We start from the raw sequence: 12403 nt of genomic DNA, 5'->3' as shown, positions 1-12403 counted from the left end.
GCCAGACTTCTTCATTTATAATAAAAACATTTAGGATTCAGGTTTTTGGAAGTCAGCTAATTAATTATATGCAGTCATTACTCACTTTCTAAATATTACTACTATTTCAGCCTTTTCCACAAGCAAGCCAACGGCTTTAAGCATCTTAATTCAGCGTTGTTTCTTCCATAAATTCAAACTAGGCAACTGAATCTTTATAATAAATGATCACATTGCCAAAATTTTTAAAGCGTACAGGTAAAAAATAGCTCAGTTAGTGTCTTGATACAATAAAATAATTAACTAAAAATAACCTCCAGTGTTTTACAAACTCAGGAAAACTGGGAACAAGATGAGCATGAAGCTTTTCTATTTAATGTGACAGCAAAATGACGATAAAAGCACATCACATTTTGTTTTATAAACATGAAAACGCAAAAGCATGAAGTGATTTGGTACTGTTACAGTTCTCCAACGTAGGAAGCACAATTATTCTTCTACACTGGCCTTGTGCTTTATTTGATGCATTATAGGCTTTCAGGCAAATGCAGACCTTCTCAAATTAGTTATTTCCCACAGGCTCTATACGAACTATGAATAAAGACACCATAATGTTACAAACCGGTTCCCAAAGTCTCATTTTTGATGGCTCGTGCCCTCTTAGCTTTTTAAAACCAGACGTCACAAGTGAGGGATGCGACTAAGAAACCATAACCATTTTTACACTGCTGTCCACGGATGGGGTCCATAACTCTCATAAAGAACATAATGTTATTTTAAACATGACTAGGACAGAAGCGACTGAGCCCACAGTCTCATCAGCAAAGGTTTGGAGGGGGTTTGCAACCAGCACTTGACCCCTACTGGTCATTAGAGGTAATGCAGGTTTAAGGCACTTCACATGGAAGCTACATCTATCTTTTATATTCAGTGTAGTGGGTTTTTTTCTTCAAATATTTGCACTTGCAGACAAGAATAAACTGTTAAATTCACAAGGCAACTAGGCAAAATAACAAATGGATGAAATTAATTAATAAATGAAAGTACTACAAGTTTCCAGACTAGTTTTAGGTTATAATGAATAAAACATTAGGTCTATTTTATAAATTAACTCATTATAAGAGACAGAAAAGATAATTGTCCAGAATATGCTGATTGACCACGTCAGTGTCAGTTATCAGACTGACAACCAGCTTCCCAACAGGACTTTACAAACCACTAAGTGATGTAATGGTGTCTGTCCATCTTTTGATATTTACAGTTTATGGTAACAGGTGATGTCAGACATGGCATGGTTTGCTTGGACCACGAGAGAGCTAATGGTTCTTGGACAGTTAAGTGGCATGAAACACTAGACGTTCTACAATCTACATCAAACAAGCGAGAAGTGAAGGATCGACCAAATGAATATGTGTAAAGAGCATGTTGTAGTGTTTCATTCATTCATGCTGGGCCAGTTAGAATATGGGTCATGATTTATTTGCAAAATACGCATCCATTGTATTTTGATTTTAACCTCAGACACTAACTAGAGTTTCAGGAAACGTACATCGTAGGCACATTAGTAAAAGCAAAAGGATATATCAGAAAAAAGTAGAATTGATTTATCTGACACATACTAACTGTAACACAGTAGAAATATATCACAGTACAGTTTCAATACAGGCTAAAGCATGAAGGAAGCTTAGTGACGAGTATAATCCAAAGTGAGATATCCAAAAACTACAACCATGCTTCACTGGCATCAGTGCACATCACAGATTTCCTACATTTCACTGCACCTTGACACAAGCTTTGAATTAAAGTAAAGACCATTTATCACATACTGTACCAAAACAGAAGCTTAGAAAGCACCATAATCTTCCACCAAACATATGTCTTTAGATGATGTTTACTAAGATCAGGATCTACAGATCAAGTAAAAATTAAAGGGGAAATGCATCACTTTGGATTAAAAGCCTTCAGTTAACAAAGACATTAAACCTGATTTCTGTCCAGAAAGTCACCCTCACATTTAGCTATCAAACATCTTCTTCCTATCAGACTTGTCTTCAATGTTCTTACGCCAGTCTCCCACATCACGCAGCTGCTTGTCCTGCAAACACAGATGATGCTCTGTTAGTCCAGACTGAAAACAGATGCAAACAGGCTGCTAATCAAGAAAAAAACAACTTGTTTTGATGGGTTTCTTTCTGCCCCCTAGTGGCTAGAAAAGGGATTGTTACAGTTCCTGAGGATTAAGTCCTCATCGATGATGAGAAGAAACTCTACCTCAGGGTTGCCCAACTCCAGGCCTCGAGGGCCGGTGTCCTGCAATTTTTAGATGTGTCCGTGATCCATCACAGCTGATTCAAATGGCTAAATGACCTCCTCAACATGTCTTGCAGTTCTCCAGAGGCCTGGTAATGAACTAATCATTTGATTCAGGTGTGTAGACCCAGGGTGAGATCTAAAACCTGCAAGACGCCGGCCCTCGAGGCCTGGAGTTGGGGACCCCTGCTCTACCTCCTAAATCAGGGGTCTCAAACCTGCAGCTCCAGAGCCACATGTGGAGCCACTGTAGATGGCTCCCTATGGACACCTTTCAGAGTACTGTTAAGACCTGCTGTGCTGCAGAGCCCACTAAATAACTCTGTGATCCTGTTTCGTTGAGTGTAATTCTAAGTTGACTGTGCTGACACTCAACCCTCTGTGGTGTTACTTCCCATTGCTGATAAGGACTTAGACCTCACAGGTAAAAGAAATCACAAGTCCAACTTTGTGATTTCTTTGTATCTGTGATTTTATTGAGTGAGGACCAAATGAACCAGGTAGCTGCTCACCTCCTCTTTCACCTCCTTCTTGACCTGCTTCAGGTTGGCCCTCAGGTCCATGTTAACAGTGTGTTTGGAGCCCAACAGAGCTTTGAGCATGGCGTCAGCAGACATGCGCACTTTCTTCAGCCGGGGTCTCTTGAACTTTCCTCTCAAATCCACAATCTTGATATTGAGGTCCCGGACCTGAAGGAGGATTCTGAGGATTACTGACCTGACAGATTAAATAATCAATCATGAAGCGAACATCAGTGACAAGCAGGGTGTTTGGTGCTGAATCACAAAGTACAGCTAGCTTTAAAACAGTGTTGTTTGGTAATTAAAATGCTGACAGCAAAGCTACAGGAAGGAATAAGGATGTGAAATATTTCCAGTTAATGTTGCTACACGATTCACGGCCTCACAAGAAGGTTTGTTGTGTCCTCCATCAAAGTCTCAAGAGTGTGGAGGAGAAGTCAGAAAATGGCCAGTTACTCAACGAAAGCCGGAAAGGCATCAGCCTAGCAGCAGGATCAGTATCTGCTCCTTTGAGGAGTAACGGGCGGAGGACGCAAGGAGGAGCCCTAAAAGATGATGACTACATGTGCATGTTTCTGGCCTGTGTACATAGAGCAGTGCCATCCAGATCGACTGCAGAGCCAGCATGCATGTACCAGCAAATGTGACTGCGGGATATAATATTTAAAGTAAGCAGTTCTGTAATGCACTTTTTTTTCCTAGTGTCAGACCAAAATCCAAAAGATGGGGACGCTTCTAACATGAAAATGACTGAACAGCAACTGAAAATGACTGAAAAGGTTAAAAAACTTGAAGTCAGGTGTGATACTTGTATTCAGAATACTTATTTGGTCTTTTTTGTTTTAAATGCTCAGGAGAAAATACAAGAATTCATTTAAGTGATATTAAAATGTAACTTGTTAGAGTTTGGTTAAAGACATATACAGATACAGTATCTCTACTCAGTGCAAATAAAGACAAAAAGCCAACCTGATGCAATGAAACGTGTCTCACCTCATTCAGCACCATGTTCAGTTTGAACTCTATGGAGTATCTCTCATCTTCACTGATGGTGATCTGCTCATGAAGCTTCTTGCACAGTTCCTAAAGTCAACATAGTGATAAGTTTTTTTCTTTTTTAGATGCTTCCCATTTCAAAAACCCACAAAAGAAATAAAACGCAATATGAAATGTGTCAAAACTGTTTGGCTGTGAGAACCCAACACACTGCAGCAAAACCACAACTGTGCTGCAATTTGTTGCCTTACAGTTTCCTGTGAAGCTCTTATTTTTGAAGATGAAGTGCAGTGAGCTCTCAGAGCCACCGTGGACAGACTATAAGAGACTAACTGTTTGAAACAGTGCAGTTTCTTCTCACCAACAGCTCGTCCCTGGAGTACGGCAGCTCGACAGGAGGACATTTCTCTGCCAAAAACGTCTCTCTCTCTTTGGCCTTCACATTCGCTTCAGCATCCAACAAATTACCTGCCACCACGAGCATGCAGCTCTGAGGAGATTACATCATCACCCCGTGTCAGGTAAGAGGAAGCACAGGTAAGCAGATGGGCATGTGTGAGGTATTTTGCTCTGTTATGCTTATCAATTAAAGTTAATCTTACCTTCAGGGTGTGCTTACGCCTCGCAGACAGCCTTTTCCTGCAGACGGAAACACAAATTATAATTGATGGAAGTAAAGTATATTTGTGATGATCAATTTTACAACCATAAAGATCGGTTTAACCCATTCCCAAAGGAAATAGTAATACATGTGGGTCACTGATGTGACATCAATTTTTCTTTGTCAAAGCACAATTCTGTCTAAATTCTTCTCCCGACTTGATGACATGTAGACATTTTCATTCTTTAAAACTTTTGTAGTTTGAATACATTTACAGTGCATTGAAATAAGTGAGCAGCTTTATTGTGACTGTTGCAAGGTTACAAAATGCAAAACAACAAAGTCAGCGAACAAACTCCAAAAGAGCCAGTCAAGCACGAGGGAGAAGACACACGGGACCGACAGGAAACTGCACTATTTATACAAAAAAAGATAATCAGGGTAGACACAGGAGGGTGACAAGATGCAGTTGAAGATCATTAGTGACAAAGTAAAACTGAATACAAAACACAGAAGATTAAGATATTAAAACACAAAATCAGGAAATCAGGAAATGAAAAATGAAAACTCATAATGAAAGGAAAGGACAGACAGAGGATATAAAGAAGAGGATGAGTCAGTGGGAAATAAAGCAGGGATTAATCAAAGTCTAGAAATACAAACAGTAACTAGAACTACACTGAGTACCAAAGAATAAATGAAAATCAAAGATGAAATAAGCAAAACTCTTGTTTAATATTAAAAAAAGAATGTAAAACTTTGGAACCATCCAGGGATCGTGGCAAAAATATGCATGTCTCATTAGTGACCCATAAATAATTGAATAATAGAGTGATCAGTGCAGTTATGATAAATGCAAGCTAAATGTCACACACTGAATAAAAATAAAACCAAACAGTCCTTGTGAAGGGAACCGCTTGTTCCTTTGCATACTGGCTGGTTACACAAACAGGGAACATACACTTACATGATTTACAGAAAACAGTAACATTTTTACTCACTCAGTGGCCATGTTGGCTGGACGATCCCGAGGTTACCTGACAAACACAAAACAAGACTTAATGTTTTTATTTGGAATGATTTAGATACAAATATACAAATATATACATTTTAATGTCCTTTCCAGCAAAATGATGTCACAGACACAAATAAAAAGCAAAACTAGAGAAAAACATAAGTCACAAAGGCTAAGGAGAGAGCAGTGGTCTGGAGCCACCACCTGCTAAACCATCCCCTGTCTGGGTGTTATCTTTCAAATTTATACCACAAGTTTAGGATTGTGTTCATGGGAATTACTGACCATTTTTCCAGAAGTACATTTCTGAGGTCAGACACTGACGCTGGCTCACAGTCTGCTCTAACTCATGAGCTCAGGACTCTGTGCAGGCCAGTCAAGGTCTTCCACACCAAACTCTCTCATCCAATTCTTTATGGACCTTGGTTTGTGCACTGGTGAGCAGTTATGTTGGAACAAAAACTGTTCCCACAAAGCTGGAAGCATAAAATTGTCCAAAATGTCTAATCAAAATGTCTAATCCCCCCTCTACCAAACTTTACACTTGCCACAATGCAGTCAGACAAGTACTGTTGTCCTGGCAACTGCCAAATCCAGTCCATCAGATTGCCAAACAGAGAAGCATGACTTATCAGTCCAGAGATCACATCTCCACTGCTCTAAAGACCAGTGATGGCGCATTTTACACCACTGCTTTCAGCGCTTTGCATGAACCTTAGTCATGTAAGGCCTTGGATGCAGCTGTTCGGTCATAGAAACCCATCCCATGAATCTCTCTACACACTGTTCTTGAGCTAATCTGAAGACCACATAAAGTTTGGAGCTCTGTAGCGATTTAACTCTGCAGAAAGTTAGATAGATGAGTAGAAGCACCTATGGTAGAGGTTGGCAACTTGTGGCTCCCTCACCAGCCACAGGTTACAATTAGGGTTAATGGTAATCCTATTACTATTCATACTATATGTAGTAATACTTAATTTATCCTCTCACAGTTACATCTGCCCATCTGTCACCTGCATGTGCTGCTCTTTTTCTCACATTGTTTGGTAGGAGGAGCTAAAATGGCTCTTTTGAGGTTGGAGGTTGTGGACACCTGACCTAAAGTATTAATTCTCACCAGGTTCTCGAGTTATCATGATCACCAAGTTGGGTGTCCACGGGATAGCAACTATACTCCAAGCCTTTTAGACTGAGGTATAACCCAAGCAAATACAACATGAAGTTTTCAAATGACAATTTGAAAACTTCAATTTCTTTTATTAAAGGGAAAGAAAGCTATCCAAACCGTTTTTATAACATTCATATCTTCCCATTCAGGTATTATACACAAACACTGTATATCAGCATAAACACCTCATACCAACTTTCAGTTTTCAGGGACTAATTATTTGGAGACCTTTTAGTCACCGAGTGGACCACAAACTCCTCTTTATACTAAAGTACTCTAAAGTCAGTTTAAATAAATGTGAGGTAATCTGTCCAACAGCTGAAACCTGGCCTACACTGCATCATGCAACAGGATAATAATCAAAGAAAATGAGGAAATAATCAAGGTGCTGTAAATGTGCAGCCAATGTCCAGATCTCAGGCTGATTGACAGGACATTCAGAGAGCTGTGCATGTGCAAACGTTAATGAATTGAACCAAAGCTATGAAGAAGAGTGGGCCAAAATTCCTCCACAACAATGTGAGCGACTGACAAAGTCATACACAAATCTATTACTTCAATATATTTTTTGCTAAATATGTACTTAGTTTTTCACAGGGCTGCAGAGAGTCATGTGAAGACATTTTCCTTTGGGAGTAAATAAAGAAATGAACACCCATTTTTCTTTGGTATATTAACAGCATTGGCAACAGTGGCAAAGATCTAAGAATAGCACAGTTGTGTTATCTTTCCATGGAGCACTAACAAGGCAGAGTTTCAGCGTACTCGTTTTATTAAATGAACAAAGAATAAATCCTTGGAGCACTTTCAAATGCGGCCTCAGAAATCGTGCAACTTCATGCAGCTTTTCTGCTGATGAGTGCAGGAACGCTTCCTTTAGTCAGGCTGCCCGCAGCTGTCCACTGTTTGCTTTATAACAAATTGAAGGTGAACAAGGAAAAGCCATAACCCACATTTTTATTTCAGTGTTAAACCACATCATGTTTAAAATCATATCTCCGTTCTCTGACGCTGTCCTGCACCCACATACACCTATCTCACATTTCATGTTTGGACCGTGTGAATTCTATCTTAAGACATCATGTTAATTCCAGGAAATTTCATGGAACAGCACTTTGTAACCCAGGACGTGTTAATGCCTTAAAGGAACCATGCAGCTATTTTTAGCAGCACAGCTCAAGGGATACAGGTCCAGCACTGTGAAGGGAAACATTTCAACAACTGTGGACTGCCATGAAATTTGGTTTGTTATCTTGTGCCTGTGCTTTCAGCGCCACGCGCAGGTCAGATTTTTACTTCACTGTAGCATGCAATAAAAAATGCATTTGCATAGATTTTGGAACAGATTACTGCAATGCTAAATCAACATTATCTTAACCAACTAAAAGCCAGTGTTACAGTGTTATAACAAGCATATAATGGCAGCACCAAACCTCTCAAATAACCTGAACAGAGGTGTACTTTTGATGTGATGTTAACAGGACATGCTAATATTAGCATGATAATAAGATAATGACCTTTACAACATCCAGCATATGATATAAAGAACATCAGTAATTTGAGGGGTTCATAACTATCCTTCCACTTCAGCAACCTCTCTATAAAAAGACAAGCTACTTTCTCCTTTGCTTCTAAAAGATTATCCCTACTAAAAGTGTATCATGTAGCATGCTTTATAACACCCACCCACCCATGTCTTCTTCTGTTTGTCCAAAGTTGGATAGCAAATCTTAAGCAGGGAATTCTACACATCCTTCTCCCCTGCAACATTTTTTGGTCCCTCCTGGCCAACCTTGAGTCATTCCCAGGATAGATGAGACATGTGATACCCCCAGCTCAGGGTCTACCCCGGGGTCTCCTCCCAACCAGACATGTCTGTAAAACCTCCAAAGGAAGGCACCAAACCACCACATCTGACGTCATTTGGATGTCCTTTTGACACAAAGGAGCAGATGTCCAAGCAACCCGAGTTCCAGGGCTGAGCTGTTGTATCTGTCTCGTTCTTTTTCATTTGTCACTAACTAGAGCTTATAACCATGGGTGAGAGTTGGAGCATAGATCTGCCTTTAAAGCAAAAGTTAATAGCCTTATGGGTCAAGCTTTTCACCATAATGATCCTGTCAGACTCCTGCATTTCTTCTAATTCCACATGAGTCAGCCTTCCCATTGTACACTCTACATTGCCATTACTTACAAGCAAGACCTCAAGATATTAAAACACCTTAACAGCAGCTCACCCCCAGTCCCAGAGGGAGCAATCTGCAGTTTCAGGAGAGAACCAAGGCTTCAGACTTGGAGATGCTGACTTTAACACTTGGCTGCAAGATATCGCAGTGGGTGCTAAAGGTTGGGTTCTGATAAAGCCAACAGAACCACGTCAAGTGGAAAAAGCAGAGCGTGATGCCATGTCTCCATACTTGACATGCTACTCACCAAGGCCTGGACCTTCAAAGATTTATCGTCTGAGAATACCGACAGTTGTCTGAACTGTAAACAACCCCAAATTTTAGGGTTATTTTGTCCAGTTTATCACCATACTTAAGACACAATCTGTCAATTAAGATGCTGCCTAAGCTTCACTTCCGGAAATGTACTTTCTCCCTTTATTATCGTCACAGATAATGGTACATTGCTAGAAAACAGTTGCCTAGGCATGTCTGTGGATGACAGTATCAGTCTGTCAGCCCATATATTCAGTTGTTCTGGCTTTTCTTCCAGTGTGACATCTCTGCTTACTAATAACTCATCTTATCAACAACTTCAATAACTTTGTTGAGCCTCTGAATTTTCATCTAGTCCAACTATTAGGTACTTGGAAGTTCATGACATGTAAAACTACTGACATTTCCATAGTATCAGCTGGAATTTTTGGTTAGTTTGCAAATAGATCCAAACTCCAGGCAAACAAAACACAAACTATCTGCAGGGTTAGATATCAGTGGACGGGTAAACCAACCCTTCAAGTACCAGCCACACGACACTTCTAGACATCCTCAGAAGTTAGGCGGTCACTGCCTGAGCTGCTTGTAATGTTTAGGAGATGTGATGGAGGAGAGGATTAAGACTATTTCTGGAGCCACAGCTGTTCCTAACGTCTTCATTGTACAGGGAAAAAAAAGAGGGACAGCAGGCTCGTCTTAAAAGAAAAGACGAGTGACAACCACTGCAGGCATCCTAACGCACATAGCTGACCAGGAACACATGGTCGTCATCTGTAAGCTAATAAGAGGCCGGTGAGGGGGGTATCTCCGGGGCTGACGGGGTATTTTAAGGCACTCAAAACTCTGAGGGCACAACAGCATGTTGCTCTGGAGATAAAAATCATATTTGTAGGCGCCTTGATTTTTAAGTGTGTGTGCGTGTGTGTGAGTATTATGAGTAGGATTGTCTCTGAAGGAACAGGAGGTAATCCAACACTGCAGAACATCCCTCAGACAGCCAAGACACTAGAGCATATCACAAAAATAGCGTGCCCACTGACCTCAGACACACACTGCTTCACACTTACAAAAATAAAAACAAGAAGATACAGGAGACATTTCCATTCAGTGCAAAATCCTGAATTAAATCTGCTGTAATAGCATGTGTGAGAGAGAAAAGACAAAGTGTTCAAACAGCCTAAATGAAGCTTGTCTCAAACACTTGTAGAAGAGCATCAATAGATGAATGATGACTTTAACAGCTGCAAAAAAAGAAAAAAAGTTGGAAAGTATTTTTAAAAACGAGCCAAAACACAAACAAAGTGTGGAATAAAATATTTTTCTAGCTTTGTGGTCTGGCTTATTCTGCACAAACATAGTTTCAGGTACTATGTTCATGCATTTCCATTTGAGTGTCCCAAACAGCTGAAAATTCCAGATAAAGACATAGAAGCTAGCTTTGAAATGAAGTTGATAAAATGAAGTTTTGCTGTTTCTTAAAACATTTGAAGATTTTATTTTTGCTCAAAAAATAATATTTCTTCAAAATATAGATATGGGTACAACAAAAACAATATGACTTAAAGGTATGATTAAAAGAAAAATACACAATCTGTTGTTCAGAGAAGCCCAGAAAAAGAACCAAAACCAAGCCATACTGGGCTTTAATGCTTTAATGCTTGTGGAAAAAAACAGGCTAAATTTGATAAGCGGGGATTAAACTGAAGTGTAAAATGTGAAGTCAGGTCCCTGAAGATTAGACCCAGTTTTCTTCCGCTGTCCCCGTGCTTCCCTCAGTGCTGACAGGAGGATAAACACTAACAGATCGACTTTCAAGTTAATGCCTTGTAGTGGTGTCATCTTTCAGCACGCCACATCACCACGCCATATATCACCGTACGCCAATGCAGCAGAGCGAGCACACTTCGAGACGGAAAACTACTCTTTTAAACTTTGAAATCCTAAAAAAATGTCAAAGTAATTAAATGTAACTCCACATAAACATCAACTACAGACTGAGGAAATTGCTCAAATTCTCCACTGTCAACATTCGATATAACGGTGACTCCCAAAACACATCAAACCTCCAAGAACCTTTGGCATTTTATGGTCACTACAAACTTATCAAACTGACACCATCTTTAAATAGTTGGCAAGGCGCCAACAACATCCTCCCGTCAATGACAGCAAATATCAAATATTCTCCTCTGAGATCAAAGCTTCAACCTTCTGCTGAGACATTTACATCTGAACTGCTAAGACGAAACAAATCATCTACAGCTGCAACCAACCGAAATGTGATCTACTAAAACAACATCAAAGAGGAAAAGAGAGAAATCTTACTTTAACCAGGCCGAGCTGTTCGAGTCACAGAGACACAGACAGAGTCGCAGGCAGACCAAGTGTTAAGAAGGTATATATTGCAATCTCCATGGCCTTCTAAATCCTGCACTTTCTCTTTATGGAAGTGGATTACTGGTCAAACCAATGAGCTGGCAAGGTCATGAAATACAGTACACTGTCATCTGCCCCCTTCCACGGCTTGTCTCATTATAAATAACCCGCCCTTTAACATTGTAATCTGTATTATCTTGAGCCATCAAGTCTCTGACAGGCAGAATTCAAGGAAGAAATGAAACCGCAGAGATATTTTATGAATCCCACTTAACACTTATATAAATACTTTGCTGACAAACGATTTAGAGTTGAGATACAGCAGGAAAACACACACTGCTAACTTTAACCCGTTGGCTATGGAGAAGCTTTTTTTTTCATTTCAATATTTCCATTTCAGAAAAACAGGAGGAAGAAGAACTCACAGTGTGCTGCTGCAGAGATGAGCTTTGGAAGAGACTTGGTTAAATAAGAAAATAAAAAGAAACGGAGACGTTAACACCCTATAAAACATTAATAAACAGTGTAATTAATGTTTTAGATTATTTTAAACCTGGGATAAAATGTGGATACAATCTAAAAAGAACTAAAACAACTTTAGAAAACATTTGATAGAGAACACTTACCTGTGACGTGTCCCTGAGTTAAGACAGTCAAACACCCTTTTTCTACTGATGGCCCAAAGTCTGCGACCACATTTAAAAAGTTGTCATATTATCTGCGAAAATTCAAAATTAGTTTCAAAATTTCAAAGATGTTTCTCAGAAATTAGATTTTTTTTTTTTAAATACTTGCATTGCCCGTGCTCTTTGAACATGAAGGTGAGAGTGGCTGCTTTAATTCCATGCAGGTAAAGGGGACTCATCAAAAAGTCTTTAAAGGATGATCGAAATACACCAAGTCTAATAAGCTCTTTGAAAAGGAGCACCAGGAAATATAAGGAGACAAGGAGAGAGACAAGAATATGGACACACACACAGAGAAGAGAAAACAAAGAAG

General features: G+C 39.7%; 1 protein-coding gene across 1 annotated transcript; it reads right to left on the bottom strand.

Moving 5' to 3' along the window:
• Positions 1-332: 332 nt before the first annotated feature.
• Positions 333-11442, bottom strand: LOC100705823 (troponin I, fast skeletal muscle). Its single transcript, XM_003439387.4, has 7 exons — positions 11354-11442; positions 5409-5444; positions 4409-4445; positions 4168-4296; positions 3804-3893; positions 2802-2978; positions 333-2074 (listed from the first exon to the last, which is right to left on the bottom strand). The coding sequence occupies exons 2-7, from the start codon at positions 5417-5419 to the stop codon at positions 1994-1996; spliced, it is 525 nt and encodes a 174-aa protein (XP_003439435.1). The 5' UTR covers positions 5420-5444; positions 11354-11442; the 3' UTR covers positions 333-1993.
• Between the last annotated feature and the right edge of the window lie 961 nt (positions 11443-12403).

This window comes from Oreochromis niloticus, linkage group LG7, assembly GCF_001858045.2.
Source record: "Oreochromis niloticus isolate F11D_XX linkage group LG7, O_niloticus_UMD_NMBU, whole genome shotgun sequence".
NCBI classification, from domain to species: domain Eukaryota; kingdom Metazoa; phylum Chordata; class Actinopteri; order Cichliformes; family Cichlidae; genus Oreochromis; species Oreochromis niloticus.
This window is presented reverse-complemented; position numbering and strand designations above follow the sequence as displayed.